Source organism: Bos grunniens, chromosome 7 (genome assembly GCF_055505025.1).
Source record: "Bos grunniens cultivar Pamir isolate PY7600 chromosome 7, Bosgru_T2T1.0, whole genome shotgun sequence".
Lineage (NCBI taxonomy): Eukaryota > Metazoa > Chordata > Mammalia > Artiodactyla > Bovidae > Bos > Bos grunniens.
Window position 1 is genome coordinate 24,531,167 of NC_141171.1, and position 15,695 is coordinate 24,546,861.

A 15,695-nucleotide genomic window follows, 5' to 3' on the forward strand; every position below is an offset into this window, starting at 1 on the left:
CATTTGGATGATAAATAAAACCTAGTGAATAAGTAAGATCATCCCAAGAGGAACATTCAGTGAGAAGAGGGACCAGGATAGGTCACTTCCCAAAAGAGACACTATTCTTGCACTTAATATTTATTGTCTACTCTGTTCAGGCACTGTTTACAGAGCTAAAGATAGAGAAATGCATAAAATACAAGTCTTGCTCTTACAATCATTATTTGGGGAGAAAAACATTGGAAAAGACTCTGATGCTGGGAGGGATTGGGGGCAGGAAGAGAAGGGGACGACAGAGGGTGAAATGGCTGGAGGGCATCACTGACTTGATGGACATGAGTCTCAGTGAACTCCAGGAGTTGGTGATGGACAGGGAGGCCTGGCGTGCTGCGATGCATGGGGTCGCAAAGAGCTGGACACGACTGAGCGACTGATCTGAACTGAAACTAATAAAATAAAAATACTATGACAGATCACTATAGCTTATGTGAAAAAAAGAATAAGGCAGGGTATTGAAAGGTATTGAGTCAGTATTTAAGAAAAGACCAGAAGGAGTCACCAGCAAAAATAATACTTTCCAAGATACTAAGACAGAAAGGCCCTGGACTGATTCTAGGGAGAGCAAGGGAGCCAGTGTGGGTGGAAGGGTGTGATGGTAAGTATAGATGAAGCAAGAGGGCAACAGGAAGCCAGGGAGAAAGGCCCTCATAGGCTATTAGAAGGACTTTGGACCTTTAGTGAGTTGGGAAAACTCATTCTGTTGCCTTCAGAATGGAAGAATAACGTGACATGACTGATATTTTAAATGTATCCTTCTGGCTATGATTGAGACTGAAGGAAATATGGGGACACAAACATAAAGACCTGTTAGATTACTATAAACACACAGGTAAGGCACAGTGGCTTATATCAGGGGGTCAGGTCTGGAGATACTGGGCAATCATTAGATTCTGGAGGTATTTTAAAGATAGGGATAATGTGACTTTACTGATATTTCAAAGGCATAGTAAAAGAGAACGTAAAGGAAAGGGAGGACTCCAAAGTTTGTGGTCAAAGCAACTGTGAATACAGAATTAACTTTTATTAAAAGGATGATGAGACTAGAAGATTGTGTTATTATTTTCACTTAACTGAAGAAATGGTACATTTAGAGGCTATATGTTGGGGAAGAAAGCAGGATATGTTTGAAGCAGTGGAGCAAGGGCAGTATTTGGAGCGCAAAGAGAAAGAGAGTAAGCTCTTAGATGAGGTAGGAGACAAGAGAAGGAATCAGACAAAGGAAGGTCTTGCTGAGCATGTCATGTTGTGCAATTTGGTCTTTACCTGACAGTTATGGGAAGGCTCTGAAATGCTTAAGGTGGGAAGGCGATATGAACCAATCTGCATTTTATATAAAGATCTCTAGTTGGCGGCTTCCCAGGTGGCTCAATGGTAAAGAATCCATCTGCTAATGCAGGAGATGCTAGCGACTCAGGTTGGATCCCTGAGTTGGGAAGATCCCCTAGAGAAGGAAATGGCAACTCACTCCAGTATTCTTGCCTGGGAAAACCCATGGACAGAGAAGCCTGGTGGGCTACACAGTAGACCATAGGGTCACAAAGAGTGGGATATGACTGAGCAACTGAGCACGAGTTCTACCTTGTGCCACCCCTTTACAGGAACCTCGACCCCTCTCCCACCACCACCCCCAACTCCTGGCAACGGCTGATCTGTTCTCCATCTCTATACTATTGTGATTTCAAGAATGTTAAAAAAAGGAATCATACAGCACGTGGCATTTTGAGACTGGCTTGTCTACTCTGCATAACGTTCTGACATCCACCAGGTCACTGCATACCTTAACAGTGTGTTCCTTGGACTGCTGTGTAACATCCTACCGCACGCATAAACCTTCATTTGCTAATCCTGCAGCTACTCAGAAACTTTTTGATTGCTTCAAGTTTCTGGCTATTGAAAATAAAACTGCTATGGGCACTCATGTACAGCATTTTCTTGTGGTTGTAAATTTTTATTTCTCCGAAATAAATAACCACGACTGCGTTTTCTAATGTGCATGCTTTGTTATTTGAGACACTGCCAAGCTAATTTTCAGAGCAGCTGCACCATTTTACCTTACCAGCAACGCATGAGAGATCGTTTCTCTTCATCCTAACCAGCATTTTGTACTGCCACCCTTTTAAAATTGTTTGTGTATAATAATACCTCCATCTTTAAAAAATATATTTTTAGTTAGTGCTTGCGGTTATTATATGTCACAAAAGTGAAAGTGTTAGTGACTCTTTGTGACCCCATGGACTGTAACCCATCAGACTCCTCTGTCCATGGGACTCTCTAGGCTAGAATACTGGAGTGGGTTGCCATGCCCTTCTCCAGGGGATCTTCCCGACCCAGGGATTGAACATGGGCCTCCCACGTTGCAGGCAGATTCTTTGCCATCCGAGGCATGTCATAAAGGCAGAAAAAGCAGAGTTTTGAAATACCTATAGTATAAACTACAAAACAACATTTACCATTAGTGTAAAGCACTTTGCAAACCTAGACTTCTGCTTAATTAAGACGGTGGTGATCTGGTCGGTCATACCTTCATCCATGACAGCGTGCCACTGAAGTACATGCTTTGGGTACGAAGTTCTAACACTATAGGCCTGACATTGCCAGTCTCTGAATCCAGGCAAACCTGCAGGACAAGGTGGATTCTCACATATTCTGTATTGTTTTCTGGGACCATTACAATCCCTTGCTTCAGAACCTAGCCTAGAAAAGATAGTACAAATAATCAATTTTATCTTATTTTATGTTAACTACTCATTAAAAAAAAAATCAAAAGGCATTGTATTAATAAGGGATAATCCTTTCTATTAAATCTACTTTTGAAAATGTGGACAGATTAAATGATTAGTAACAGTAGGAAATCCATATGTTTATTTAAAAATGTGTATTTTTTTCTAATATTTGATCCATTTAATTTCCAAAATATAGGAGAAACAAAAGTCCGTTTGCTATGAAAATGATATAGAAGGGTAAAGGACAGAAGCTGGGGGCAAAATACACTCCCGTTGAGGAGTGTAGCCAAGAAATTCCAATGAGATGCTTCTAAGGTTTTCACACACATTTTAAAAAATCATTTGCTGAGGAACTGGGCCACTGAACCCATACCAAAGTCAAAGCATAAAACTGAAATGACTCTCACACATTTCCTAGGATCACCACTAGGAAAGATGGAGCCAAACAAGCTGGTCTTGGATGCTCCTTGTCTGTACACATGCTCAGCACAGTTTGCTTTCTCATCCTCAGCTTGTACTGACATTCACGCTGCCCTCATTCCCTCCGTTCCTGAAGTCCTCTCAGCTACTGGTTCCTCTCACGGATCTTTTAAACGGTGACGTACTTTTCCTAACATGTCTCCCTGCTTGGGTCAACACAGTTTTTCATTTGATTTATTCTCAAGAAAACAACCTGTGTGGTGTTTAACTATTTGCTCTTAGGAGGGTTGGTCTTATTTTCTTCTTCAAAGGGAGTTCTTATACATAATAATTTGAGAGACTTTTCTGTCTTCCAAGTGGACTGGGTTTGAAGAAGTGTCTTTGGTCCCTGACATGGTTTATCAGTAAAACCTTTTTTATTTCACACTTGAAGAAAACAATGCCCTCCCCCAATCCAGGAATGTTGCGTTTACCCAGGACACTTGCGCTCTCGACTGCTGATCCCAGAACTGCAGGTTCGGGTACAGGGACTCCACATGCTCCACTCTCCAGCCGCGAGTCCGGGTGCTGCGGTCCTGCTGGTACACTCTCCAGCCTTACACCACTATTCCAAAAGTTATGTCTTAGGTGAACAAATCAGGGCACAATGGAAAATCATTCACTGGCCTATCGAGTCACTGGAATTGCGATTAAATCAGGTCAGCTAAAGCCCCAAACGTGTGGAATTGAAAAAGACCAAAAATTAGTTGGCACGTGCTTAATGTCACAGTAATAATTCACTGGTCCAGTTCTCCCAGCTCTCATGTCAGGTCACACAGTCTTGTCATAAAAATAGGACACGGGTATTTGTATTATAGCCCTGAGAATTCAGTGCTTGTGACAGAGACAGGGTGAATGGGGGAGTGGGGATTGTACAGCCAGGGAAGAAAAACTAACATGCTCTAGAAAAAAATAATAATTTAATAGAGAAGAATGAAAAATAGGTTCATATTTTGTAGGTAAGATATAAATGGAGGTAATATAAATGGAGGTAAAGATATCAATGGTAGGTGAGATACAAATGTCTTTGACGAGAATGAAGCAGACATTAGCAAATCCACCCATTTTTATTTGAAATGTCAGTGTTTCAGGGTACTCTCTCTCCTTGCAATTAGAAACAAAGCTTATGACTACTTTCATTTACATTGTTTTTTCTTTCTTTTTTCCCTAAGTTTCCATCATGAGAAAGACAGCAATGACAGAAGAGAAGAGTGTGTTCATTTTCTTTTTTATATTTATCATTAATTTTAAACAAAAGCAGCCAAAGAATTTTCTTTTTTTTTTTTTTTGGTGGTCACTGAGAAATAGTTGCCAGAATTTGATGGAGAGATTATTATAATTTCTCTCTTTTTTTTTTTGCTCAGTCATGTTCAACTCTTTGTGATCCCATGGACTATTCAGATGATGGATCCTCCAGGCCAGAATTCTGGAGTGGGTAGCCTTTCCCTTCTCCAGGGGATCTTCCCAACCCAGGGATGGAAGCCAGGTCTCCTGCATTGCAGGCGGATCCTTTACCAGCTGAGCCACAACAATTTCTCCTTATTCCTGGAAAATCAGATCTATCATGATCACAGCAAAGATATTAAAGGTAAAAATTAACTGAACAAAAAAAAATGTTGGAAATAATAAGTAAAGATTTAAAAATTTAGATAAGTGATTGTATAATGACAGGAGTTGAGCAAGATGTTCATACTAGTTCTAAACAATTTTCTGTACCAGTGGCAACATGATTTATAAGGGATTGTGAAGAAATCATACCAATTCTGTGATCCTCAGTTTTCCCATCTCAAAATGTGAATGAAAATCATATATAGCTAATAGACTTAGCAGAGGTTGAATGAAACTAAGCACAATGCATAGCCCATACTGACGATTTAATAAAGATTAACCAAAATAAAAATACCAATAACACCAAATTATATATCATTATATTAATTTTATCAATAAGTTTCCAGAAATCTCACCAAAATTCTATTATGATTTTAAATGATCTGTTTCTTTAAAACTTATTTTGAAAATATGTGTTTAAATGCTGTTTTTAGAAGAATTTATAAAACTATGCTATGAAGTTTTGTGTGAGCCCAGTTAGTCCTTTTCTATGTAATAAATAGTTCCTGAAGATTTTCTCTAATAATGTCAAATTTAAGGAACTCTACTCAGTATTTTGTAATGACCTATAAGGGGAACAGAATCTAAAAAAGAATATATATATGTATATGCAATAACTGAATCACTTTACTGTATACATGAAACTAAGATAACATTGTAAGTCAACTATATTTCAATAAAATTAAAACAAAATTCAATCTCTTTCAGATTCAAAGAGTTTTACATCCAGGTTTGGGAAGAAACAAAACAAAACCTCAATAATTCAGAGTATAATGACATGCTAAGATTGACATTAAATAAACTGAGATTTTTGTAGGAAGATTCAGCCTGAATGTTGTAAAAGGGGGAAAAAACAAACCTTGTGAAAACTTTGAAATAATTTACTGGTTTTAGGGATTTCATGATGTTGTGCCATTCATGCGGGAAAAAAAAAAAAAAAAACCCAAAGTGAATCCTGCCAAACTTCAATTGGTCAAGTAGATTTGACCTACATGAAGGGCATTTATTTTTACCCCCTAAGTGCGTATCACAGCTCTTTGCCCATTTAGTGGTAAGCTGGCATTGAAAGGCTGGGCTAGAGTTCACAGTGAACTTAAAAATATTCTGGGAAAGACCCAGATCTAGACTTGCATGTCATTTAAACTAGTCACGTCTGGCAGACGAAGAGAAATGGAAACAGATATACAAGCTAAATTTGCATCCCGGAATTGGTGAAATTCAAAGAAAGCATAGTATAATAGTTAAAGTCCACTAACTTCAGATAACCAACTCTGGGTGAAACTATGGAAAACCCGCTTTTGTGTCTTCTAGGTGGAGCTTTGTTTCAACACTGGGGAAAGTTTTAAGTGCTTTGTTTAATTATTATATAATATATTCTATTGGGTTTATATGTAAAATGATCCTAATGCTTTTCATGAATTTTCTAGTAGCATGTTTTGTTTCATTCCTATTTTTTAGTTTTAAAAAATATATTACACAAGATTTAAAGAACTCAAAATTTCTCATATTGAATAATTCAGTATGACCTATGAAAATGCTAAGGAAATTTATAATATAGATTCTTTCTGCAACAGTACATGACCTAAAAAAGTTTGACTATATTTCTATTCTCTCTAATTTCTGTGAATATGCCTAGAAAGTTGAAGAAAACAGCCAATTGGAAGAGGTCCTTGAAAATGACAAAGGAAATATTAATGTCTAATTAAATCCTCTTGTAAATATATATTGTTAGATGAAATAAGAGAAAGAAAGAAGGCAATAAACTGCCCCCTTATGTAAATTTGTGACTAAGGATATTATAACATTCATTTTTTCAATAAAGCATGATGATAATAATTTCATCACTTAAGAACTTAGGAAAGTAAATAATTAAAATATATTATGCAGCATCCTTCGAAACAGTCTAATATTTTAGTCACTTGGTATTTAGTGTTCCTTCTCCATCCTCTCATTCCTAGAAAATATTTTAAGTAAAAAACATACACTTCTTGATTTTAAGCATATCATTTATCAACTCACAGACCTCTGTTAATATAAATGTAAACACAGATGCCAGTATTATAAAGAGAAAATGAGAAAGAAAACAGGCTGCTTTTAATTTGGAAAAGGCTGTGCATAAACAGTAGATAAATCCTTATCTCCAAAATCACTATGAATCATAAAATTCTTGTTGGAACCTTCTCAGACTTAATTATATACTCTTAGGTGAACTACTTATACAGCTCAATTAACATCATTAGAGTGTAACACATTACAAAATTCTCAGCTTTGTTTCTCAGATTGCCGTGTACTGAGCTAGCAGTGTTCAGCATGAGGTTGCAAGCATCCAAATATTTTAGCCCTATAGCCCTCAATTACAGAGTGTTGGAAGCTATTTTCATGATGGCTCCTACAACAGCTGGAACAGATGGAGAGTTGAAGAAGCCCACATGGCCTGAGGAACCAAGACGTTCATTAGTTATTTCAATGTATAAAACATTACAGAACCATTGAGAATATCATTAGCACAATTATAGGGAAATGAAACATTTATTTTTAATGAATAATTACAATTTTGATTGCTGAAAGAATAAGTTTACCTTAGAGAACTCAAGAATGCAATTTATTCTCATAAATATTGGAAGAAAAAAACAATAGAAAAATATTTAGGACACCAGATTATAAAAATGAACAGATTTTAAATTGCTAATGAAGAACTAAGTAAGACAAATGGACTGCGTGATGTTTGAAGACGTGTGGCTGAATATTTGGTTATCTCTGTTTATTACTGCTTTCGTGTTTCAGGGATGACGAAAATTATTGCTGGTGCAGAGTTTTATGACTCAAGCAATAAATTACTCAGCATAATACCATGAGGCTTGCCCAATATACACACATTATTGCACTTTTGTGTATAATTTAAAACAAATCCAAATTCTGACTCTCTGCATAAGCTCACAGAAAACACATTTGGCAGTCTGTAAACAACTGACTGATATTTCACAGAAGTTCTCTATCAAGAAACCGTTTTCTTACTGATTGTATTGGGTGATAAAATATTTCTAGTCCTTTTTTATTATCTGGGACTTAATTTGTACATTTTTCTTTTTCTCATTAAAGAAATCATAGAAGTAATAAATGACTACAGGCTTATGTCAAATAATCCAGAAATGTCAGGAGAAAAGTTGCATTCACCCTTACTGTCAATTGTTTTATTCCATCCATCAATTTCAACTCCCTCCCAAGAGTTAACTACTAATTACAATTTGGAGTTTATGTGTTCAAACCACTTTCTATGAGTTTAAAAATATATAAACCCTGTGTGTATACTCACATTTGTACACAAATTATTTTTTTCCTAAATCTCAAATGGTACCATATAAAGTATGAATTTTTCTGACATGTCTCTATACTAACCACCATGTCTAGTAGATGTTTTCAAGTTAATACAGATATAACTACCTCATTCTGTGATCAGCTATACTGGAACCATTCCTCTTCCAATGAATATTTTGTTTTTTCTTATTTCTCACCATAGCAGGTGACATCCTCACATAAGTATATGTGTGTGTACATGCAAACATGCCTATATTTGTGCACATGTGTTAAGAACTTATTTAGGACAAAATTCTAGAAGTGGAATTGCTAGATTTCCATTTCTGTCCATTTTTCATGTGGATGCATTTTTAAACTAGCTATATAATTTTTTTCACTAAGTAATTCACCCCAAGTAATCTTTATGTTGTTGATTTGTTTCAAATGTAATGAAAATTCATAGTCTTCAGAGGCAAGTTTTCTGATCTTACATCTAATGAGTAAGTAATAGCTGTTCTACTTTCCCTTCATAGAATAAAAAATGGAAAATTATGTAAACTAGTGTACTATATTTTGATTATATTAGCTATAAGTTTATATGGGATCTAATTCCTTCATATTTGTCAAAGAAAATTAATTTTTATAGCAATTGAAATGATCTGGAAATATACACTAATAAATTTCTACAGCCTTATGAAATACATTTAACAACTTAAGACAGTCAAATGTTTACTAATCTCCCAAATGTTAATTAGAATATTTTATTCATGATGCTTGAAATGACAAGGAAAAATTACACTCAGTGGCTCTCCTAAGATAATACTTTAAAGGATTAATTAGCCCTGAGAAATTTTAGTTTTTATTAATTTGTGAATACTTATATTTAAGTTTAATAGTAAAAATATTTAATTTTTGTTAAAGTAATACATATATCCAATTCTCCACACCGTTATAATCAACAATAAAAAATACAGCTGATATTTAAAAAACAGGCATGTGCTAAAACTGAAAACAGATAAAATGCTGAAATTTTTATATATAATAAAAGTACTCCACTAGTGTTAAGATAGATACCTTTGTAACTGGCAGAAGAAAATGTCTCACTGGTTATACTTATAGGAGAAATGTAAGTTTCCTCTTAAGTTTCACTTCATAGTCTTATACTTCAGATAGCACCACCAATAACTTACCTTACCAGTGTCACAATCGGTTCCATCCATTGGTGGATCTAGTTTGGTTTTGCATTCTTTCTCCCCTTCCACCTTGCACCACAACCCTGTGCAAATAACATGCTGAAAACAAGGGTATAATAACTATAAGGGGAAGGCATCACATTTCTGAGGTTAAGTCTACAAGGTTTGAGAGAGCAATTTTAATAGAACATCAGAGATGATTTGAAGAAAATATCCTGAGTACCTTTATTAAACTTACAGTTGAAATAGTCTATGGCCTATTTATAGTGCTGAGAAGACTAATATAAAGATAAAATGTTTCATAAATTTAAGTATTTTAAAATTTCTTAAAATAAAAACAGGTATGATTATGCAAGATTAAGTAGCTTCAACAGAAAACTGTAAGCTAAGAATCATTATTTATACCACATTATATGAACCAACCTGGAAGAATCAAAGTAATGTGCCTACGGTCTCAATTTAATGCCTCCTATCTTAAAGTCTGTCCTCACTTATGCTTTGCTGTATGCCGCCTGCCGTGTTAGTACTTCACTATTTCATTACATCGCCTTGGCCCCTGATGTGATACAGGGATTCTCAGTGGGCACATTTCCCATAACTGTTGTCAGTCAATTTTCCACAGTACGAATGCATCCTAGATACCCAGAATACATTTAACTTTTTCTAGGGAAAAGTTGAAGGACCAAACAAAAATACTGGGATAAAATAGCATAAACAGAGCAACACTGAAAGAAGAGAATCCTATAGTCACGGCAGCCCAGAGAGATAGATAAAAAGGCACAACCACCACATTCTTAAGGACTTTCTACGTCTATAGGATGGATGATGTTTCTGAGATACAAGCATGTTATTAACAAATTACACAGAAACATGAAATCCGTGTGGCATACTTAAAGCAACTAGAGTGATCTATCTTGAAGATGATTGTGTGACTACCTATCCAGATATTTGGAGAAAAGGGCAGAAGCAAGCAGGTCGATAAGGACAGAATAAGTGTCAATGTGAAAGACAGTCTTTGAAATTGGACTGGTGAGAAGACCAGTCAGATGAGAGGATGTACATAAGGGAAGGGAGTAGTGAACAAGATTTTAAAGATAGAAAAGCCAGATTCTGAGTGCCAGGATGGACTAGGGACTCCATATTTGGAGGGAAAAAGAAGCCACTCAGCAGTTGACAACCAGGTTGATAAGATAAAAAGGCTATTTTAGGAGGTTTACCCTGGCAGTGGTATTCAAAACAGATTGAAAATCACTGCATGTTAAAATTAACTTATGACCCAAATCTACTAAATACTTTGAGGATGATATATTTAAACTAAATTTTCAAGCAGGTCTGTCACATCTCCAATTCCGAATTTGTTACAAATATCCAAATATTATTTTCCTATTCTTTATTTAAAAATTTAGATTTTAGAACTGTTTTAAGCTCTTAAAAATTCAATACTCTATGGCAGGAGTATGATATATTTTATTTACACAATTTTACCTGCTGTGACAGATAGTTTTTCTGCCTAAAACTATTTCATACAAATATTATATTTATATTTAAATAAAATTAAAATTTTTATATTTTATTAATATTTATTTAATAAACATTATATTTATTATATTTAGAATATGATTTAGTTTAATATATGAACTATTGTTTGCATATATCATTCATCAAAAATTTATCCAGGAACTAATTTTAAAGAATGCCTAAATCAAACAGCTTCTCTGTAATATTTTTGACTCTTGAAAATAAGCAGAGATGTTAACTGTTTATCATGTACTTTTGTGGACATATTTATATTTGAATTAGTGGATATCTAACCTGAGGATTTTAGTTCCTAAAAGTTTTCTTTTTCCTCCAAGACAATCTTGTTAATAAAATTTTATAATTATGGGGTCAAATGATGAATTTTCCACCAAAGAAGAATTTTGCTTTATTTATTTTCAATAAAACTTAGTTGTATTGTAACATGAATTATTTTAATCAAGTTTGTTAGTTAACCAATGCATACTGAACTAAAAAACAAATCTTGTTTATGTTGTAGTTTTAAAATCATGCTTGCTTGTTGAACACTGTTGGTGGTCTGAATTCTGACCTTCAACCATTATCTGCTATTCAAAACAGCAGGTACTCTAATTGATTCCCACTTGAGGCACTGAGAGCATAAAAGCAAACTTGGCAGCTTTTCAAGATAAGCACAGTCATGTAGAATAAATCTCTCATAGAGGAGATCTCTTTCCTCTTTATGTTCTATAGTTCTGGGATCTTACTGTAAGTAAATTATAACCTCATTGTGAAAGGTAACTCAGATTCAGGATTTCAAACCAAACTGTCAAAAGTGAAAAAATAAAATATGGAAGAAATGGGATGGACTGTTTTCACCTTGAGAAGTGTAAAACCTCAGATATGTGATATTAGAGCTATGTAACACCAAACTCTTTCTTAAGAAGGGTTGTGTATTTTGTTAGAAGCAAATGCTCTCTGTGTGTTTCACAGGCCAGAGTCAAATATTCCTTTCAACTTAGTGAAATCTCTTAATATGTCGATTAAGAACTTTAATACTTAAAATGCTGTGCAAAGGAATCCAGGACAGAAATGTGTAATCCAGCTTCTCCTAACAAACTAACAAAAATAATATAACATTCTTTTTTTATTCCTCTATAATAAGAAATGACCATTAAAAGCATAAATGAAGTTGGATGTTTATCTCAAGAAGGCTTTTAAAAAGTTTACATGAAAAACTATATCTTTTCAATGGAATAATTTAAATGGAAGATTAACAGTCCATGTATAGATATCATAAAATTTATCTTCGAAGACGTGTACCCATTTTTTTATAGCAAATAGATCCATTAACATGTTCTAAATTTTATGTTAAAATAAAAAATATTAAGTGCATATGCATGGAAGCAGCAATTAAATCTTGAACATGTAACTCCTTGTTTGTCCATAAACTATCTTCCAAACTACAATTTCAAGAATGTAATGTCTGACTGTAAGTGTAAATCAGTATGGGATAATATTTTCAAAAATAATTTTTCTATCAGAGAGCACCTTGGTATTATTAAAGATGAAAAAGAGGACAAAGTAAGGGAAAGAGAAAGAGAGGTATTCAAAAAATAGAATACAAAGGTTCAGAAGAAATAAGAAAAAGCTGAAATGTAGTTCTTTGTGGAAAATAATAAGTGAAGTTGCTCAGTCGTGTCCAACCCTCAGCGACCCCATGGACTGCTGCCTTCCAGGCTTCTCCATCCACGGGATTTTCCAGGCAGGAGTACCAGAATGGGGTGCCATTGCCTTCTCCAATATTAAAACTAATCAACAAAAAAGAGAAGGCAAAAATAAATACTATTAAGAATAAAAAAAATGAAGGGACATCTACTGATCATGTAAAGGCTTACAGAAATAGGAAGAGACACTGTGAACAACTTTACACCAAAGAACTTTACAATGTATATGAAATGGAGAAATATTTTTTAAAAATTTACTAAAAACTTGGTAAAATGGATCCAAGAAGAAATAGAAAAGTTGAAACTACTGTGTAACCACAGAATAATCCAAAGTGATTATTAAAAATCTTCCCACAAAGAATAGAACTGATCTAAACACTTAAATTCTCAATTTACATAAACTATCTAAAGAACAGAAAAAGAGATAATATTTCTAAACACACATCATGATGCCCAAACCAGACAGCAATCTGAAAAGAAAATGAAAATAGTGATCTACTTCATTTATGAACTTAGATTGAAATATGCTGCACATTTTTTGACAAACTGAATCCCCAGCAATCCATGAAAAAAATGTAATGTACCATCACAATCATGTTGGGTTTTTCTTGGAATACAAGGCTACTATAATATTAGAGATTTGGTTAATACAATCAAGTACATAAAAAGTTCAAAATCTATGATTTTTGTATCTCTCGATATGCAGCTTGTGACACAATTCAACATCCATTCGTTAAAAAAAGTTAGCAAACTAGCCACTGAAGGAAACACCTTCAAAGTTAATGGACATCTGGACATCTATCAAAATCTACAACAAACATCACCAAAAAACCCATAAAATGTTGAAAGTTTCCTTTTAAGATTAAGAAAATAGTGAAGATGGCATCTTGGGACAAACATAAAAAAAAAGTGAATTTGTGATGTATTCATAGTAGAGAGAGGAAGAACATAACTGTCAATCTAGACTTACGAACTCAGCTAAAATTTTATTCAAGACTGAAGGTTAAATAAAGACTCTTCAAGGAAACAAAAACTGAGTGTTTACTACCAACAGATTTTCCCCAAAGGAACTTCTAAATGTTATACTTCAAGAGGAATATGATCTCATAGGGAAGGGCTGAAAAGCACTTGTGAACCTGACAAAAATGATGATAAATCTAAATAAATATTTACTACATAAAACAATAATAATTGGACTTCAGTCATTATTATAAACATTTTTAATAGGAAGAAATACTAGAAATCTATCACATTTACATCTCAAAAACTTTATCCCTTAGCAGAAATAATTTGACCACTGACAGCTTAGTAAATTTGATCTTGTCTACTTCACTTCCTTCACTCCACATGCTTCATGACTGCTGGTGGTAGAAGTAGAGTAACAGATGTCAAGAAAAATATAGTCTACGGATAGCCAACAAATGTAGCAGCAAGCTTCAAAGGACCCCTCATTAGAACACATCTTGGTGTGTTAAAGAAAATCAAGGAGTGAGAGAAATATAGAGAATGAAGAACTGTCGATACATACTCAATGAATCCCAGGTGGTGGTGAAGGCAAAAGAAGGGGGAAGCAGACGATGAGATGGTTAGATAGCATCACCAACTCAATGGACATGAATCTGAGCAAACTCTGGGAAATAGTGAAGAACAGAGGAGCCTGGCATGCTGCAGTTCATGGAGTTGCAAAGAGTCAGTCATGGGGACCTAAAGAGTTGGACACAACTGAGCATGCATGCAAAGAAAAGAATAAAAAGTGAGAAGGAATTGTTTGAAATATTTGAAAGAAAAATGATTCAGACTTTCCTTGTAAGAATGAGAAATATAAGATAAAAATATTCCCCTTCTGGAATGGTGGGATAAGTTCCCAGAAGACCAATCCTCCTGTAGCTAACAAACACAAACTGTGGAATGATGGCAAAAACCAATTTTCTGGTAGTTTCAGAATGTAGAACAAAGGCAGATCAGCTCTTTAGGGGAGCTTAAGGAATCAGCGCAAGTTGAGTTCATCGTCTTTGTGGCTTTGATCTGACAGTGGATTGTGGTCATGGCATGACACAATGGTTAAAGTAACACACGCCATCTTTTAGACTCACAAAGACAGAAACGGATGCGGTCAAAGCTGTCAAAACTTGAAGTGTTAGTTGCTCAGTCATGTTCGACTCTGTGTGACCCCAGTGGACTGTAGCCCACCAGGGTTCTATGCCCATGGTGGGCTGCCATTCCCTTTTCCAGGAGATTTTCGACCCAGGGATCAAACCTGGGTCTCCTGTATTGCAGGCAGATTCTTTACCATCTTCTTTAGCCACCAGGGAAACCCCAAAAAGAAGAGAGTCAGAGAAGCTTAGGTCTTTCTGTGGCATCTGTACCATGCATGCAAGGGACACACTCGAAATAAGGAAAAAGTGAGCTGATGTAACATATGAAGTGCTATCCACAGCAGATAAGATAGTTTCCAGTTTGATTCTAACAAACTTAATTGTTTGTGAAAACAAAACTCAAAACACTCTTTGGAGGAATATAACTAAATGCAGAGTATGTGCTGTGACAGGGGTCAGTAAACGCTTTCTGTAAAGTGCCATACAGCATATACTTCAGGCTTGTGGGCCATGGGATCTCAGTGGCAACTATTTATCACTCACTGTAGTTTGAAGGCAGCCAAAGAAAATGTGTGAACAAAGGTGACTGTATTCCAGTCACCTTCTGGAAGTTTTAAATGTATAAAACTTCATTTATAAAAACAGGCCACCAGTACCTAACCCAGAGTTTGCAAAAAAAAACTAATGCATTGATATATAACATGTTAATGTATTAATAATGTAGAATGAAAACATGTATATACAAATAAACATTCATAAATCTTCTGAATAGCTTGATTCATAATAGCTAACATACTGATGTCTACTAAGAGGTGAACTGATAAACACAACAGTTTATGTTGCAGTGGAATACTATTCATCAAGAAAAAAGAACTGATCAGTCATACTCATAAACAGATATAAAGAATGTCTGACTTTTGAATGTATAAGAAAATGTCGTTGTAAATGTAAAGCAGTAGAGGACACAATCACAAAAAATAGAGCATAAGTATAAAACACAAACAAGTTGACAAAAATTTTTATAAAACTAATTTAAATCAACATAGAAAGTGTTAAACT

General features: G+C 34.9%; 1 protein-coding gene across 2 annotated transcripts in view; it reads right to left on the reverse strand.

Annotated features, from left to right (window-relative positions):
* The window catches only part of ADAMTS19 (ADAM metallopeptidase with thrombospondin type 1 motif 19), a 276,661-nt gene that overhangs the window by 87,045 nt on the left and 173,921 nt on the right, over positions 1–15,695 (reverse strand). For both annotated transcript variants that reach the window (XM_086410488.1, XM_086410489.1), the window contains 3 exons: positions 9,317–9,418; positions 3,659–3,789; positions 2,564–2,736 (listed from right to left, as the gene is read on the reverse strand). In XM_086410488.1, coding sequence (XP_086266614.1) covers positions 2,564–2,736; positions 3,659–3,789; positions 9,317–9,418 — 406 coding nt within the window. The remainder of the gene's footprint in view (positions 1–2,563; positions 2,737–3,658; positions 3,790–9,316; positions 9,419–15,695) is intronic.